A 14896-nucleotide genomic window follows, 5' to 3' on the forward strand; every position below is an offset into this window, starting at 1 on the left:
ATTTGTTAACTCATAAGCACTATTTTAAATATAAACCCTCTGGGACCTTATAATACCATAAAGTATATACAACTGTTAGCCATATTTTACAGCTAAGGAAACAAGGGACACAGGGCTTATAAATGTGAAACCAGGCAGCTGAAAACCTTGAGGAAGGCACCATGTAAAGGTCAGTAAGAGGATGAGTCTTTAGCAATCACTGAGTCCAGCTTCCAGCCTCCTTGGGGAGATATTTGTCCCAAATTTAATAAAATTTAGGTCAAAGCCCAAGATAAATGACAAAACCCATTGACCTTTAATTCGAAAGAAGTCTCAGGACAAGAGGCAGATTTGAGGGATGATGGGAAATGTAGTTTACCCTCTATCAAGCACTTGCCTCTTTGCTATTCCCAACTGCCTGCAGGACCCAGTAGTAGATACTGTCAGTTCAGACATACCCAGTGACATTGCTCAGTACAAATCAAAAGACTTTATTTCTTAAACCACTGGTAAAAAAAATAAATAGTTAATAACATAAAAAACCACATGACCTTAGCCACGCCTCCCACTGAGGTCTAAGCCAGGAGACACAGGCACACAAAGAGGGGAGGGAGAGGCCACAGTATGGCTCAAGGGTGTGGCCTGGACAGAGGATGTGGACACGGTCTGGGTAATGGTAGCCAGAGAAGAGGGAGGGTTCCCAAGACGATCCCAGGCCCTGGCCCGGGCTGCAGGGATGAGGCAGGGGCTCAGCTTCTCCTCGGCCTGGGCAATTCGGCGGGCAAAGCGGCTGTGATCGCGGGCAAGCTGCTCCCAGGGGCCCCGGCGGGCAGCCTGGGCTGGTCCAGCCCAGACAACCAGGAAATGGATGGAGACCTTCTCAGAGAAGCGCACCTGGAGACAGACCAGCACAGACGTGGGGAGACACAAGATGCATTATGGTCACAGGTGGGAGTGGGGAGAGAGAGAAAACCAGACAGAAATTACACAAAAATCCTGACTGCCACTGGATTTTCAATCTGACTCACTGAAGGTGGGGGTGGTTCTCTTGGGCTGACAAGTGCTAAGCAGCTTTTTCTTCCTGCTGGGGAAGGGGCGGGGCATCCTCTTGCAAAGGATTGCACTACAATGAAAACAGCCCTCCCAGGGGAGTTCACATGCAACCCCCTGTAAGACACAAGGGACCCAGAAGTCCCAGCTCCCTTCTCCCTAATACTCAAGAATCAGCCCTGCCTGACTAGGAGGTGGCACAGTGGATTGAGCGTCGGACTGGGATGCTAAGGACCCAGGTTCGAAACACTGAGGTCACCAATTTGAGCAGAGGCTCATCTGGTTTAAACAAGGCTCACCAGCTTGAGCCCGAGGTCACTGGCTTGAGCAAGGGGTCATTCAGTCTGCTGAAGCCCTCCAGTCAAGGCATATATGAGAAAGCAATCACTGAGATACTAAGGTGCCACAACAAAGAATTGATGCTTCTCATCTCTCTCTCCCTTCTAGTCTGTCCTTCTCTCTGTCACAAAAAATAAATTAATTAATTAAAATAAATAAATAAATCATCTCTGCAGTAGCCAGGTAGCTCAGTTGGTTAGAACATTGTCCCGATATGCCAAGGTTGCTGGTTTGATCCTGATCAGGCACATACAAGAATCAACCAATGAATGCGTAAAGAAGTAGAACAAATCAACATCTCTCTCCTTCTCTAAGATCAATAAAATAAAGAATTTGAGCCTGACCTGGTAGTGGCATAGTAGATAGAACGCTGACCTGGAATGCTTAGGTCCAGGTTCAAAACCCTGAGCTCGCTGTGAGTGCAGGCTCATCTGATGACCTCAAGTGTGGGCTCACCAGCTTGAATGTGGGATCATGGACATGACTCCATGGTGGCTGGCTTGATCAAGGGGTCACTGGCTCGACTGGAGCACCCCCCCCCCCAGCCTGGTCAAAGCACATATAAAAATCAATCAATGAGCAACTAAAGTGCTGCAACTACAAGTTGATGTTTCTCATCTTTCTCCTTTCCTTCCTGTTTGTATCTGTCTCTCTTAAAAAAAAAAAAAAAAAAAAGAGGAAAAGAGAATGAATTTGAGCCCTCAGCACTCACCTTTCTGGCTGTTTGGGGAGTCTCAGGGTCCAGACGCTGAGTGGGGGGTTCTGCATACTTGAGCCGCCTTTGCAGTTGGAGGGGCAGCCTAGGAAGAGGCCAGGGAGGTGGTGGCTTCTCTCCAGGTAAATAGATGGCCACTCGGAAGGGGTGGGACAAAGCTTCTCCCAACTCCTCAGCAGCTGCTTCTCCCTCTGTCTCCTTTCCAGGTGGATATGTGCCACCCCTGAGGAGGGCACTTGGGGCCTGAAGGGAAGAATGTGGCTCTGAGCCAGCTGCTTCCGAATCAGCCTCCTCCTCCTCCTCCTCCTCTGTGTTCTCTCCTGGTCGGTACACCCAGGCCTTCATGAAGGCACTTGTGGGAGGGATAGAAGAGGAACCCTCAGCTTCTCCCTCTTCCTCAGCTATTCCTGAGTCACTGTCCTCCTCCTCCTCTCCTTCCTCCTTTTCCTCCTCTGTGTCCTCTCCTGGTCGGTACACCCAGGCCCTCAAGAAGGTACTTGTAGGTGGCATGGAAGAGGAACCGTCAGCTTCACCCTCCTCTTCAGCTGCTCCTGAGTCACTGTCCTCAACCTCTTCCTCCTCTTCTTCCTCCTCCTCTTCCTCTTCTGTGTCCTCCCCTGGCCTGTACACCCAGGCCCTCAAGAAGGTACTTGTAGGGGAGATGAAAGAGGGACTCTCTGCCTCTTCCTCCTCTGTGTCCTCTCCTGTGTAACACACCCAGGCCTTCATGAAGGCACTCATGGCAGGGGTGGCAGATAGATCCTCAGCTTCCCCTGAAGCACTGTTCTCCTCCTCTTCCTCTGTGATCTTACTGGGTAGATGCTGCCAGGTCCCAAGCAGAGGCCTCTGGGCTAGAAATGAGGAGCATGGCTCTGGGTCAGTGTCTCCTTTCTCAGTATTTCCATCTTTGTCCTCAGATTTCTTTCCTGAATAACACTCCCAGGCACTGGGGTGTGAGCCTGCAGAAGGGAAAATTAAGGTCCTCCCGGCTTCTTTATTCTCTGTCCTTTCTTCCTCCTTAGCTCGGGCCTCTTCCTCCCCTGCACAATACACCCAAGCTCTGGGCTTGGGCTCTGGAGAAAAAGGGGAAGTAGATGTTCTGGGAGCTTTTTTATTTACAGCTTCTCCAATCTTCCCTTCCTCCACCCCTGCACAGCACTCCCAGTGTGATGGAGGGAGAGAGAAGGTGACCACTTCATCTCTAGCAACTCCTCCTTCCTCAGATTCCTCCCCAGGATGGTCTTGCAGGGTTTTCAGAAAGCTGGGGGACAAGAAAGCAGGCTGGCCACCTGTATATTCACTTCCCTGCTCTTTAGGGATGCTGGTTGCTTCTTCCCCACCATACTCTTCATCATTACCATCTGAAAGTCCCCAAGCTTGAAGAAGAGAAGTGTCAGCTTTTAGGTCAAGGCAGGCCTCCCAGGATGATTCTCCATCCTCCACAGCTGTTCCACTGTCTCTAGCCTCCCCATGAGAGTGCTTGCCCCAGGGGGCATAGTGGCTGACCAAAGCAGCCTGAACTTCTCCCTCCAGGCGAGCTTCTTCATGATCTGCACTCCTTACAGCTTCTACCAGCCAGGGTTCTGGTGGTTCTGAGCCCCTCAGCCGGCTCCAGGCCCGGCTGAAAAGGCCCATCAGTGGGGACAAGAGGAAGAAGGCATGAGCATCCCTCCAGGGAGGTTGATGGGGCACTTGGCCTGGTGCCATCTGTCTGGGCTGTGAAAAAGGAAATAAAATTTAGAAGCCATTTAGGGAATAGCATCAGGGGATGACCATGAATCATAGCAACGGAATTACTAACACAAATAGCAACACAAGAATCCCTGCCCACATTTCTTCCTGATCCCAGTCACTCCAATCTCTGTCCCATGTTTCCCAACCTTCTCTCCTTTCAATAACCAGGAGTCTAGGTCCCCATTCTCCTTCTTAGACCCAAGAGTCCAATCCCCCAGCACCCTCTTCCCTCAGACCCAGTAGTCCCAGTCCCAAGTATCAAGAGCACAGGTCCTCTCTCTACTTGCTCCCCGTCTGGATGAAGCTCTGGTTCTCTCCTCCTCCTGAGGACTGACAAATCAGGCGCCATTACCCTCCTCCCCTGAAGACTCAAAAATTCCGACCCCTCCCCCCCTCAACCTCATGGTTCCTCAATGGGGACGAGTCAGGATCCTAGATCCCTCGGCCATCAGGCCCCGCACTCCAAGCTCCCAATCTCTCTACTTTAGTGTGAGCCCTGGAGTCAGCCCTGTCCCATCCCACCGCTCCCCAGATACAGGAAGTCAGGCTCCCAGGCCTTCTTCCTCAGGACCCAAGGGTCCCGGCCTCGAATCTTCCTGTCTCATTACCCAGAAGTCCAAGCTCCCTTATCGTGACCTAAAAAGCCTGATCTTTGGCCATCAACACCCGGAGACCCATTGCGTTCCGATCCCTCACTCACTGGTGGGGGCTGCGCGTTCAGCCCGGGGGCAGGAGCGTCGGCTTGGGCGGCCACAAGCGATTGCAGGTCCGGAAAACTCGGGAGGCCAGCGCTTTCATCTCGCCCTCAGGCGTAGGGCTTGGGTGCTCAAGTTATCACCGGTCGCAGCAAGCGTTGTCGCGACAAACGGACGCGGGGTCGAACAGAACAGAGCACATGAAAAACAACTAGGTTGGCAACCGATCGGATGAGCGATAATACCGCCCGCACGGCTTTTATAATATAACGCAACCGGACGTGCTTACGTCTCGAAGAGAGGCGGAGCTTCGAAACTAACACGGGAAATAGGATTTAGGAATTCTCGCGGCGATTCCGGGCTTTGCAACGTCACCGCGGAGTTTTGAACGTGACCACGCCCCGAAACAAGAGAGCTGTCAGTCAAACGCGTAACCAGCTCAAGTAGTGAGGGAACCCGCAACCTCTGTTTCAGGCAAATGCCTTCCTTACCCCAGTTTAACCAGCAGTCCCCAAGTCTAACGTATCCCACCTTAACGTTCGGTGGGCTTCCTCCTCGGTGTGGGAGAGTATTATTGTTTTTATTTCACAGATGAGGAAACTGAGGCTTGGGAATGAAGTTACCCGCCCAAGGTGGTCACAACAGAGTGTGGGTTCATTGCAAATGAAAACAAGACTGTACGCACTCTGAAGGCAGGCCCTTAGCGTTGCTCACTGCTTTCTTCTCAGTGCCTGGCATGTAGCAGCTACTCAACCAATGTTTGGTGAGTAGATATGAAACCAAAAGCTCGCACCCGTTTTTGGTTTCATGTGCAAGACTCCACGCCTGTATTTCACCTGCTTCAAAATTACCCAAGACCTCTGATTACATAAACTGAAATTCTGGTTGGGTGGCATGTACTGAACCTCGTGGGAGCGGGGGTCTTCTGCCACAAGTTCCAGGCCCAAGGGCACTGTCCCAATTCCCCACACCAATTCCTCTACCTGGCCCATGATCTTGTTCCTCAAAATATGCCCAGGAACCATGTCTCCCTCCTGAGTAAATCAGCCTCCGTCTAGAACAGAATTGAGGTGGAAGCCTGACCTTGTCAACTAAATCTGCTCTCGCCAGAATTCAGGAATCTAGAGCCACTCCCTCCTCTCTGGAGGACCTGGACCCCTCCGCCCAGAGCCACACTTCCAGACCTTGGCTCCATTCACAACTCAGGAGTCCCGGGTCCTAGCTCACTCCTTTCCAGACACCCAGGATTCTGAAACCCCACCCCTACCAAGATCCAAGCTATCTCCATTCACGGCACCAATGACTTCGGGTCCTAACCCCAAGCAGCCCACGAGGACCCTGGAGTCAAGGCCCAGCTCCTACTTTCCAAACATTTAGGATTATCAGCCTCAGTCCTACGGGACCCCGGCTCCTCAGGCCCCAGCCTAAGCAGGGACACAAGAGTCAGGGGGGCCTCAGCTCCTCCCTTCAGCTGTGGGGGCAGCTGAGCCAGGGGTCAGGCTGTGGTGGGGAAGCCAAGAGGGCGGGGTCAGCCAGGATTGGGACTGGAGACAGCAGCGTGGGCGGCTGGCAGAGGGAGGGAAAAACCAGCAGAGGGGAAGAAACTGGAAGAGGAAGGAAGAGAGAGTGAGGAAGAGAATCAAAGAGAGGAGGAAAGAACAGAAGTGGAGGGCCATAGAAAGCGAGAAAGAAGAAGGATTTGAGTGTGAGGGAGAGAGAGAGACACGGCCAGACAGAGAGGGAGAGAATGAGATAGAGAATTAAAGAAGAGACTCTGAGTCCGAGAGAATAAAGATTTGGACAGAAACAAAGATTGGGAGAGAAAATGATATGAGTGTGTGTGTGTGTGTGTGTGTGTGTGTGTGTGAGAGAGAGAGAGAGAGAGAGAGAGAGAGAAAGAAATGAGTGAGTGAGAGACAGGAAGAGATAGATATTAGAGAGGGAGAGAGACAGAAGGTGAGACTGAAGACAGAAACAGTCTGAAAGAAAGGGAGAGTGTGAGAAGAGAGACCATAGGAGACAAAAAAGGAGTGCAAGTGAGCAGCAGCTAGGTGAGACGGAGGCCCATGGGAGGCAGCACCTGACACAGGAGGGAGGTTGTGACTGGGTGCTCCAGCGCCCACCTCGCCCTCTTGTCCCCTGTCCCTGGGACTCCGGAGCTGGTAAGTTCCCTGGCAGGGCTGGGAGGGGACTGCCTGGGTGCATGTTCCTGGTGGCCCAGGGCTTGGCAGGGATGGTTTGGGCTTTGTGTGGGCAGACAGGAGACAAGTAGCTGCGGGCAGCTGGAAAGAGGCAGGGAATGGGGGGTCCCTAAGCACAGAGAGGGTCAAATTCCTGGCCAGAGTGTGGGGGGCAAGAATAAAGGAGCCCCTATTCTCTGTTTTGGGCCGCAGACAGCTGCCCCCTCCCCACAGCTGCCAGTGCCGCCCACCTCTCTTGGCATCAGCTCTTGGTATGCAGTCCCGGGCTAGGGCTTCCCCCAGCCCCCCAGTTCCCAAACAACAGGCTCTTTCTCCTCAGCCTCCTCCGACCTGCGAGCCCTTGACCTCCTCTCTCTATCCCCAGCTGGGTCAGCTGCAGACAGACAGACACACACACACACACACACACACACCCTTTCATTCTCTCTCCAGGCCCCTGATGGAGGAGGGTAGGCCTCGCAGCAGCCTCAGCCTGGCCAGCAGCGTCTCTACCATCTCCTCGCTTGGCAGCTTGAGCACCAAGGTTGGAGCTTCTTGGTGGGGCTGGGGAGGAGGGCATGGCTCTGGGCTGCGCCTTCCTCCTGTTTCCTATCGCTGGGTTCTGTGCCGTCTTAGGGACTTCGGTGGTTAAGAGCAAGGATCCTTAGCAACCGGGTCTACCAGACCTAGTTAGGTCCCAGATTCCCTACTAGCTGCAGCTAGGAATTCAGAGACATTTCCAGCTGTCCCCACCCTTTGTATTTTTCTGATTTCAAAGCCAGAGAAACAACCCGATTGCCTCGGGTTGCTAAGATTAGGTCACGCCCCAGCCACGAGCCCCGCCCCCTCAGGAACTCAGAAGCAGCGGCTACTCTTGATTAGGACTGAGAATTCCCTGTCCTATCTCTAGCCATCTAATCTACCCAGTTCTGAAATTCGACAAGGAAAGGCCTTTCTCTGACCATAAATCCCCAGGAGGCGCAAGATACTTGCATCCCAAATCATCACCCCGGCCCAGAGTTCAGTGATACGTGTATCCTTGTCCTCCTGCCATTCTCCTCAATCGTGTTCAGTTTCCCAAGTTCAGAATCCATAGATTTGAGTCTGACCTTGGTCAGCCCCATCCCTATGGGCATCCTGTGGGAATGTGGCTATGGATACCTGAGACACTTGTGTGCACAGGCGAGGGGGCTCAGCCTGTTGGAATGGAGTGATTTGGAGCTCCCTCTACCCTGGATGTGGTTGCTAAGGGATATCTCTCTCTGGCACTGAAGTGACCTTTGATTCTGGCTGACCCATTACTGGGGACCCAGCATGGAGGTACCTCCTGATTACATGGACCTCCCCGGCAATATTTCCAGTTCAGATTCCAAAGGCTGTATACCACATCTCAGACTCTGGTGGCCAAGGGCATCCTCTCCTTGCCAGTGGACCCTTGATTCTAAAATTCCTCCTCCATTGTCCAGTAACCTCTTCCTTGCCTCTGAACACCCCTCTCCATACATGAAGAGTGCCTCTCAATTCTGCACTACGCATACCTTATTCTGATCTCAAAACTCAGCACTCGCCTGGCCTGTGGTGGCGCAGTGGATAAAGCATCAACCTGGAATGCTGAGGTCGCCAGTTTGAAACCCCAGGCTTGCCTGGTCAAGGCACAGACGAGAAGCAACTACTATGAGTTGATGCTTCCCACTCCTCCTACCCTTTTCTCTTTCTCACTCTACCTCTTAGACTCTCTAAAATTAATAAATAAAATATTAAGTCCCTGGCCGGTTAGCTCAATTGGTTAAGAGCATCATCCTGAAAAAAGGTTGCGGGTTCAATCCCTGGTCAGGGCATACAAGGGAAGCAACCAAAAAATAAAAAAAATAAAAAAATAAAAGAAAGAAAGAAAAGGAAAAAAAATGCACAACTCCATGGAACAACAAATGATTTCCTTCCCTCTCCCCTCTCTCCATTCCTCCCTCTGTCTTTCTAAAAGTCAATTAAAAAAAATTAAGCCCTGGCTAGATAGCTTGGTTGGTGGGAGCATCATCCCGAAGCACAAAGGTTGCTGGTTTGATTCCCCATTCAGGGCACATACAGGAGTAGCTTGATGTTCTTGTCTCTCTCTCTCTCTCTCCCTGCCTCTCTCTCAAAAAAATTTTTTTTCCATAAAATCCTCACTCCCTCCTTGGCCTTGTTTCTATGGACAGCCAAGCGAGGGGGTTGCCTGTGTCCCTCTGCCCAGCTTCCCCAAGCTCATCCAGAGGTCCTGTTCACTTTGTCCTTCTTTCCTCAGAAGCACACTCGGGCAGTGAGCAAGGTGCACGCCTTCGGGAAGAGGAGCAATGCGCTCAGAAGGGATCCCAACCTCCCGGTGCACATCCGGGGCTGGCTGCATAAGCAGGTGGTGTGAACAGGGAAGGGCAAGGACACTCCGAGTGATGCTAGGGGCTGTTCCCTGGGCTGTCCACTATTTCTCTTTTCAAGTCTCCAAATTTTTTTATTTTTTGATCTCACTGCTTCTTCCTTCTTTTGTCATCATTTCATTCATCCATTCATTCATTCATTCATTCAGTGATCACATCTTGGACATGACAATGTGCCAAGACCTAGGTCACATACCATGCAAATAGTACTATCTATAGCAGGGGTCCCCAAACTTTTTACACAGGGGGCCAGTTCACTGTCCCTCAGACCATTGGAAGGCCGGACTATAAAAAAAACTATGAACAAATCCATATGCACACTGCACATATCTTATTTTAAAGTAAAAAAACAAAATGGGAACAAATACAATATTTAAAATAAAGAACAAGTAAATTTAAATCAACAAACTGACCAGTATTTCAATAGGAACTATGGGCCTGCTTTTGGCTAATGAGATGGTCAATGTCTGGTTCCATATTTGTCACTGCTAGTTGTAACAAGTGATATGACGCTATTCTGGAGCCCTGACACATGCGTCCTGTGTCACCGGAAGTAGTACTATATGTGAGCAACACCGCACTTTGCAGCGCTGCCACATACAGTACTCCTCTCACTGACCACCAATGAAAGAGGTGCCCCTTCTGGAAGTGCGGCAGGGGCTGGATAAATGGCCTCAGGGGGCTGTGTGCGGCCCACGGGCCGGGCCGTAGTTTGGGGACCCCTGATCTATAGTCCATTCAAGATGGGGGCAGGAGTGGGGATGGATAACAAATTAGTCTATAAATAAGCGGAGTAAGCAAAATAATATATGTTGTATATAACATATAAATAAAAAGTAGAAAATCAATGATTTCAGATTGCAGGAATTTTTGTGAAATGAAGTGCCGTGAAGAAATAACATGGGGATGTTTTCACAAGTGGCTGAAGGATGAAATCTACCTTTGTCTGTTGGTCAGGGAAGGTGTCTCTGAGGAGATGATATTTGAGCTGAAGACTGAATGACAAGGAGTCCATCATGCTGAGATCTGAGGGAGGTGGGGGCAAAGGGATTCTGAAAACAAAAGACCCTGCAGCAGGCCAACGATGGGCACTTGGAGCAAGCCAAAGGGACAGAGAGGGCAGTAATTCTCAAAGTGTGGTCCCAAACTAGTGTATCAGCATCATCTGAGAATTTGCTAGACAGGTGGATTGTCAAGCAGCATCCCAGATCTGCTGACTCGGGAACTTTAGGAACTACACCCAGGTTTTAACAGCCCTCCTTATGAGTTTTATTCCTGCCCAAGTTTGAGATTCCCTGTAAACCAGTAAACGAGGGTGAGGAATTGGTGATTTATTCTTAGTGTGACAATGAGCTCTGTTTTGAGCAGAGGACCTACATGCTCTGATTTATCCGTCTAAAGGATCCTGCTGCTTCTGTGGAAAGGGGCTGGAGAAGAGGGGCACAGGTTGGAGTAGTTCTGGCAGCGGGGACTGGGAGAGGCAGCATTCGAGTTACGACTTACTGCCCCCTTCTGGCCGCTCCGTGTCTCAGGCTGCAGAATAATCAGTTACATGCAGCCCCTGCCTGCGTGTGGTACAAATCTCGTTCCAACCTTCCTGTAACTTCTCAATCTCCCCCTGACAGATGAGAAAACCTGAGAGCCCTGGTAGGGAAAGGACTTGTTTAAGGGCATAGTTTGCAAGTGATGGAGCTAGGAGTCAAACTCAGGTTGGACCGTGTCCAGAGTTGTATGTCCTCTCAACCACGGGACACTGCCTTCCGGTTCTCCATCGGAATCTATTGCATAACATGTGTTTCTGTCCTTCCCTCTCTCTGGGTCTTTGTTCCCAAAAAGTGTCACTGTCTCCATCTCCTTTTTTCCTCTCCCTGGTCCTTATGACTCTCCTCCCACTCTCTCTCCCCAGGACAGCTCTGGGCTCCGGCTCTGGAAACGCCGCTGGTTCGTCCTCTCTGGCCATTGCCTCTTCTATTACAAGGGTCAGTGCTCCAACTGACGTGGGGTGGCAGATGCCCCTCTCACCCTCCTTTTCCTCTAGCCTCTTGGTCTTAAGTTCTGTGTGACCCCTAACCCCGGCCCCTCCTTTGCAGACAGCCGTGAGGAGAGCGTCCTGGGTAGCGTTCTGCTCCCCAGCTACAGTATCAGGCCAGATGGGCCAGGAGCCCCCCGAGGGCGGCGTTTCACCTTCACGGTGAGTCAGTCTCTCCATTCCACGGTGGGCACCAAGGCTCCAGTCGCTGCGGACAGGCCTGGAGGCATCCATTATTGGAGATAAAAGATCTTGGCTAGGATGATGGCATTCCCGTTTTTGGAGGGTCCGGGCGTCCGAGTCCCCAGCTCTCTCTTCCCGCAGGCGGAGCACCCAGGCATGAGGACCTATGTCCTGGCTGCTGACACGCTGGAGGACCTGCGAGGCTGGCTACGTGCTCTGGGCCGGGCCTCCCGCGCGGAGGGGGAGGATTGGTGAGTTGTAGGCCACGCCCCTGATCCTGCGGTTCTAACCTGGGTCAGTCTAAAGGAATCCTCCACTCCTCTCACTAGTCTGCTCGCTAAGAAGACTCCATCCTTACCCTGGTCATTTGCTAGGAGCATCGTTCCGATTCTTAAAGGTTGCCGGTTCCATCCCCAGTCAGGACACATACAGAAACAGATCGATGTTTCTGTCTCTCTCCCTTCTTCTCTCTATATAATCCGTCCTTCAGGCCTCATCGGAAGAAATTCAACTCTTCCAATCGGTAAAGTCTTTCCCTCTAAGCTCCGTCGGTTCATCACTTCGTCCAACCCCCTTCTCAGTGGAATACATTCTCTGGCACCCTCGAAGTCTGAGGTTGCCCCCTTACACAATGTCAAATTAAAAAAAAAAAAAGGCTCCAGTTTTCAGGCTGGAGATGTACAGTCTGGGGCATTGGGTTCAGTGACTTGAATAGACCTTGTGGTCCTGTGCAAGTCACTCTCACACTCGGGCCTTAGTTTTCTCATCTGCAAAACAGGGACGATGGTTTAGAGTGCACCACCTCCCCACTTTTTCTGTATAGGTTTCTATGCATTAAAATTTTTTTTTAATTTTATTTATTGATTTTACAGAGAGGAGGGGAAAGAACAAGAAGTATCAAGTCATAGTTGTTTCACTTTAGTTCATTGATTGCTTGTTGTATGTGCCTTGACTGGGCAAGCCCAGGGTTTGAACCGGCCACCTCAGCATTCCAAGTCAATGCTTTATCCACCGCACCACCACAGGTCAGGATAGGTCTCCGTGCATTTATCTGTAAAGTGAGAATAAGGACTCTTATGAGGTTCAAAGGAGTGATGTCTTTTTTTGTGCCCATTCGCTAGTGGGCGACCCAGGTCACCTGCACGTCCCCAGCCTGGAGAGGGCCCTGGCGGCCCCGGCGGTCCCCCGGAGGTGAGCAAAGGGGAAGTGGAGCGCAGCTTGGAATCACCAGAAGTGGCTCGGCTTTCCAGAGGTCGTGGCCGACCTGGGCTACTCACTCCCAGCCCCACGGCCGACCTCCAATCTGGACCTGGAATTCAGAGAACAAGGAGCCCGGAGTAAGCTGGACGAGGGAGTCTGGGAGGAGAAGGTTTTATTGCGCTACTGGGGGGAAAAAGTAACACTGGAGGCGTGGCCCAAGAGAAGGGCGGGGATTGGGATTGATTCGGGGCGTGGCTTGCGCTTCCAAGCTTAAGTGTGATTTACTGAGGTTCTTGTGGGGTCAGAGCCTGTGGTAGAAAAGGCTTAAAGAGAAGATGCCACAAAGGGGGAAATTATTCCGGATCTGGCTAAGAGGAGGTTTCTTCTCTTGGAGGAACAGTGAGACGCACTAAAGAGAGGCACGTCCTTGGGGCTGACTTGGTGGGTAGAATGGGGTGAGGGGCTCTGTTTGACCCGGTTCCCGCTTTTCTCCTCCCCACAGCCTGTTCACACCCCTCTCTCACCCTCCCTCCCCTCTGAGCCTCCCCCGGCCCCGTTCTGCCCCTGCACGCAGACTTCCTCCATCCTTAAGTGACACAGCACTCCCTGCCAGACCCCATACCCCACTGAGTCGCATCGATGTGCGGCCTCCCCTGGATTGGGGCCCCCAGCGCCAGACGCTTTCCCGACCCCCCACTCCCCGCCGAGGACCCTCCTCCGAGGCTGGGGGAGGAAGGCCCCCCAGGAGTCCCCAGCACTGGAATCAGGAGGCCGGAACGCCGGTGAGTAGAGAGGCGAAGGGGCGGAGGGCTACATCTCCATTATGGTCATTGGGCTGTTGTTTTAGGCCGGTCAATTGCCCCCTAAGCATCATGGAGATTGTAGTTCAGCATAATCACAGCTGGGTTCAGATGTGAAAGGGAGAGCTGCCTTTATCTCCCAATAATCGACAGGACTTCTTTTTAAACTGGTCTCAGGCCATTACACCTTCGGCATTATGGAGACTGTAGTCCAGAATACTCTCCAAGACAATGCCATGAGAAGTAGTGTGGATTGCAACTGCCTTATGTCTCCAGTTTATCTTTCCACGTTGATCACCTGCTGTTTTCTCTGAGCATCATGTAGACCAAAATATCCACAGCTAACCACAAGTGTGAGAGAACAGATTGCAACTTCCATCGGCCCCTGGGGCTGTGCCAGGCTTCTCTATTTATTAACATTCTTTGTGTTTCCACAGTGGCACTCAGCCGGAGAGCCGGTAGTTGAGGATGTTTTGGGGGGTCTAGTTTTTTTTTGGGGGGGGGCAGTTTTGAACCTCAGAGAGTCTCCTCTCCTATAGCACTTCAGTTCTGGACACACCCACTTTAATATTTGTTTCTTAGACATGCCAATTTCTAAACATCTCTTTTTCATTATTCTTCCCAGGCTCCCTCTGGCTCCTCCACTTATATCCAGCTTCCCCCGCGACCTCCTGGGACTCGGGCTTCCATGGTTTTATTGGCAAGTATCCCAGGGCACCTTGAATCTGCGAGAGCCCCTCCCTTGATTTCTTTCCTCGGCTGAATGTCATCTCCTGGGCTAGTGTGCCTAGACAAGACTGGATGTTTCCATGCCCCCGGTCAGCGCTTCAATTAGCTGCTGCAAACAGGAAGCACATATATAGGTTCTCTCACTGTTTGTTAATATCTTTTATTTAAATTTATTTATTTATTTAGAGGCAGGAAGAGAGACAGACAGACAGGAACATCTGTTCCTATATGTGCCCTGACTGGCAACCTCTGCACTTCTGAATGTTGCTCCAACCAACCTTGCTATCTGGCTGGGGCTAGTTGAGTTTTAAAGTTTTTCCATAAAGATTCTATGTATTCTTAGTTAGGGTAATGTCTAAATGCCTGATAGTTTTTATAGCTATTTGAATGGTATCTTATTTAAAAAGGTCTTTTTTGCCTGACCAGGCAGTGATGCAGTGGATAGAGTGTCAGACTGGGATGCAGAGGACCCAGGTTTAAGACCCCAAGGTCGCCAGCTTGAGTGCAGGCTCATCTGGTTTGAGCAAAGCTCACCAGTTTGGACCCAAGGTTGCTGGCTTGAGCAAGGGGTTACTTGGTCTGCTGAAGGCCCGTGGTCAGGGCACATATGAGAAAGCAATCAATTAACAACTAAGGTGTCACAATGAAAAACCGATGATTGATGCTTCTCATCTCTCTCCCTTTCTGTCTGCCTGTCCCTATCTGTCCCTCTCTCTGACTCTCTTTCTGTCTCTGTAAAAAAGAAAGAAAAAAAAGAATGAATAAAGGAATGGCCCACCATTTAAAATAAATAAATAAATAAATAAATAAATAAATAAATAAATAAAAAGGTCTTTTTGCCTGACCTGTAGT

General features: G+C 51.0%; 2 protein-coding genes across 5 annotated transcripts in view; one reads left to right on the forward strand and one right to left on the reverse strand.

The window, feature by feature from the left end:
* Nucleotides 1-454: 454 nt before the first annotated feature.
* On the reverse strand, nt 455-4770 carry PPP1R15A (protein phosphatase 1 regulatory subunit 15A). Its single transcript, XM_066271610.1, has 3 exons — nt 4518-4770; nt 2081-3799; nt 455-873 (listed from the first exon to the last, which is right to left on the reverse strand). Exons 2-3 carry the CDS (start codon nt 3788-3790, stop codon nt 532-534), a joined length of 2052 nt encoding a protein of 683 aa, XP_066127707.1. The 5' UTR covers nt 3791-3799; nt 4518-4770; the 3' UTR covers nt 455-531.
* A 1346-nt stretch (nt 4771-6116) lies between these two features.
* PLEKHA4 (pleckstrin homology domain containing A4) overlaps nt 6117-14896 on the forward strand; it is a 40092-nt gene continuing 31312 nt past the window's right edge. For all 4 annotated transcript variants that reach the window (XM_066271611.1, XM_066271613.1, XM_066271615.1 and 1 more), the window contains exons 1-9: nt 6117-6674; nt 7146-7236; nt 8974-9081; nt 11010-11082; nt 11194-11294; nt 11457-11566; nt 12437-12652; nt 13018-13297; nt 13941-14015. In XM_066271611.1, coding sequence (XP_066127708.1) covers nt 7153-7236; nt 8974-9081; nt 11010-11082; nt 11194-11294; nt 11457-11566; nt 12437-12652; nt 13018-13297; nt 13941-14015 — 1047 coding nt within the window. In that variant the 5' untranslated portion in view covers nt 6117-6674; nt 7146-7152. The remainder of the gene's footprint in view (nt 6675-7145; nt 7237-8973; nt 9082-11009; nt 11083-11193; nt 11295-11456; nt 11567-12436; nt 12653-13017; nt 13298-13940; nt 14016-14896) is intronic.

Source organism: Saccopteryx bilineata, chromosome 3, assembly GCF_036850765.1.
Source record: "Saccopteryx bilineata isolate mSacBil1 chromosome 3, mSacBil1_pri_phased_curated, whole genome shotgun sequence".
In the NCBI taxonomy this organism is placed as follows: Eukaryota; Metazoa; Chordata; class Mammalia; order Chiroptera; family Emballonuridae; genus Saccopteryx; species Saccopteryx bilineata.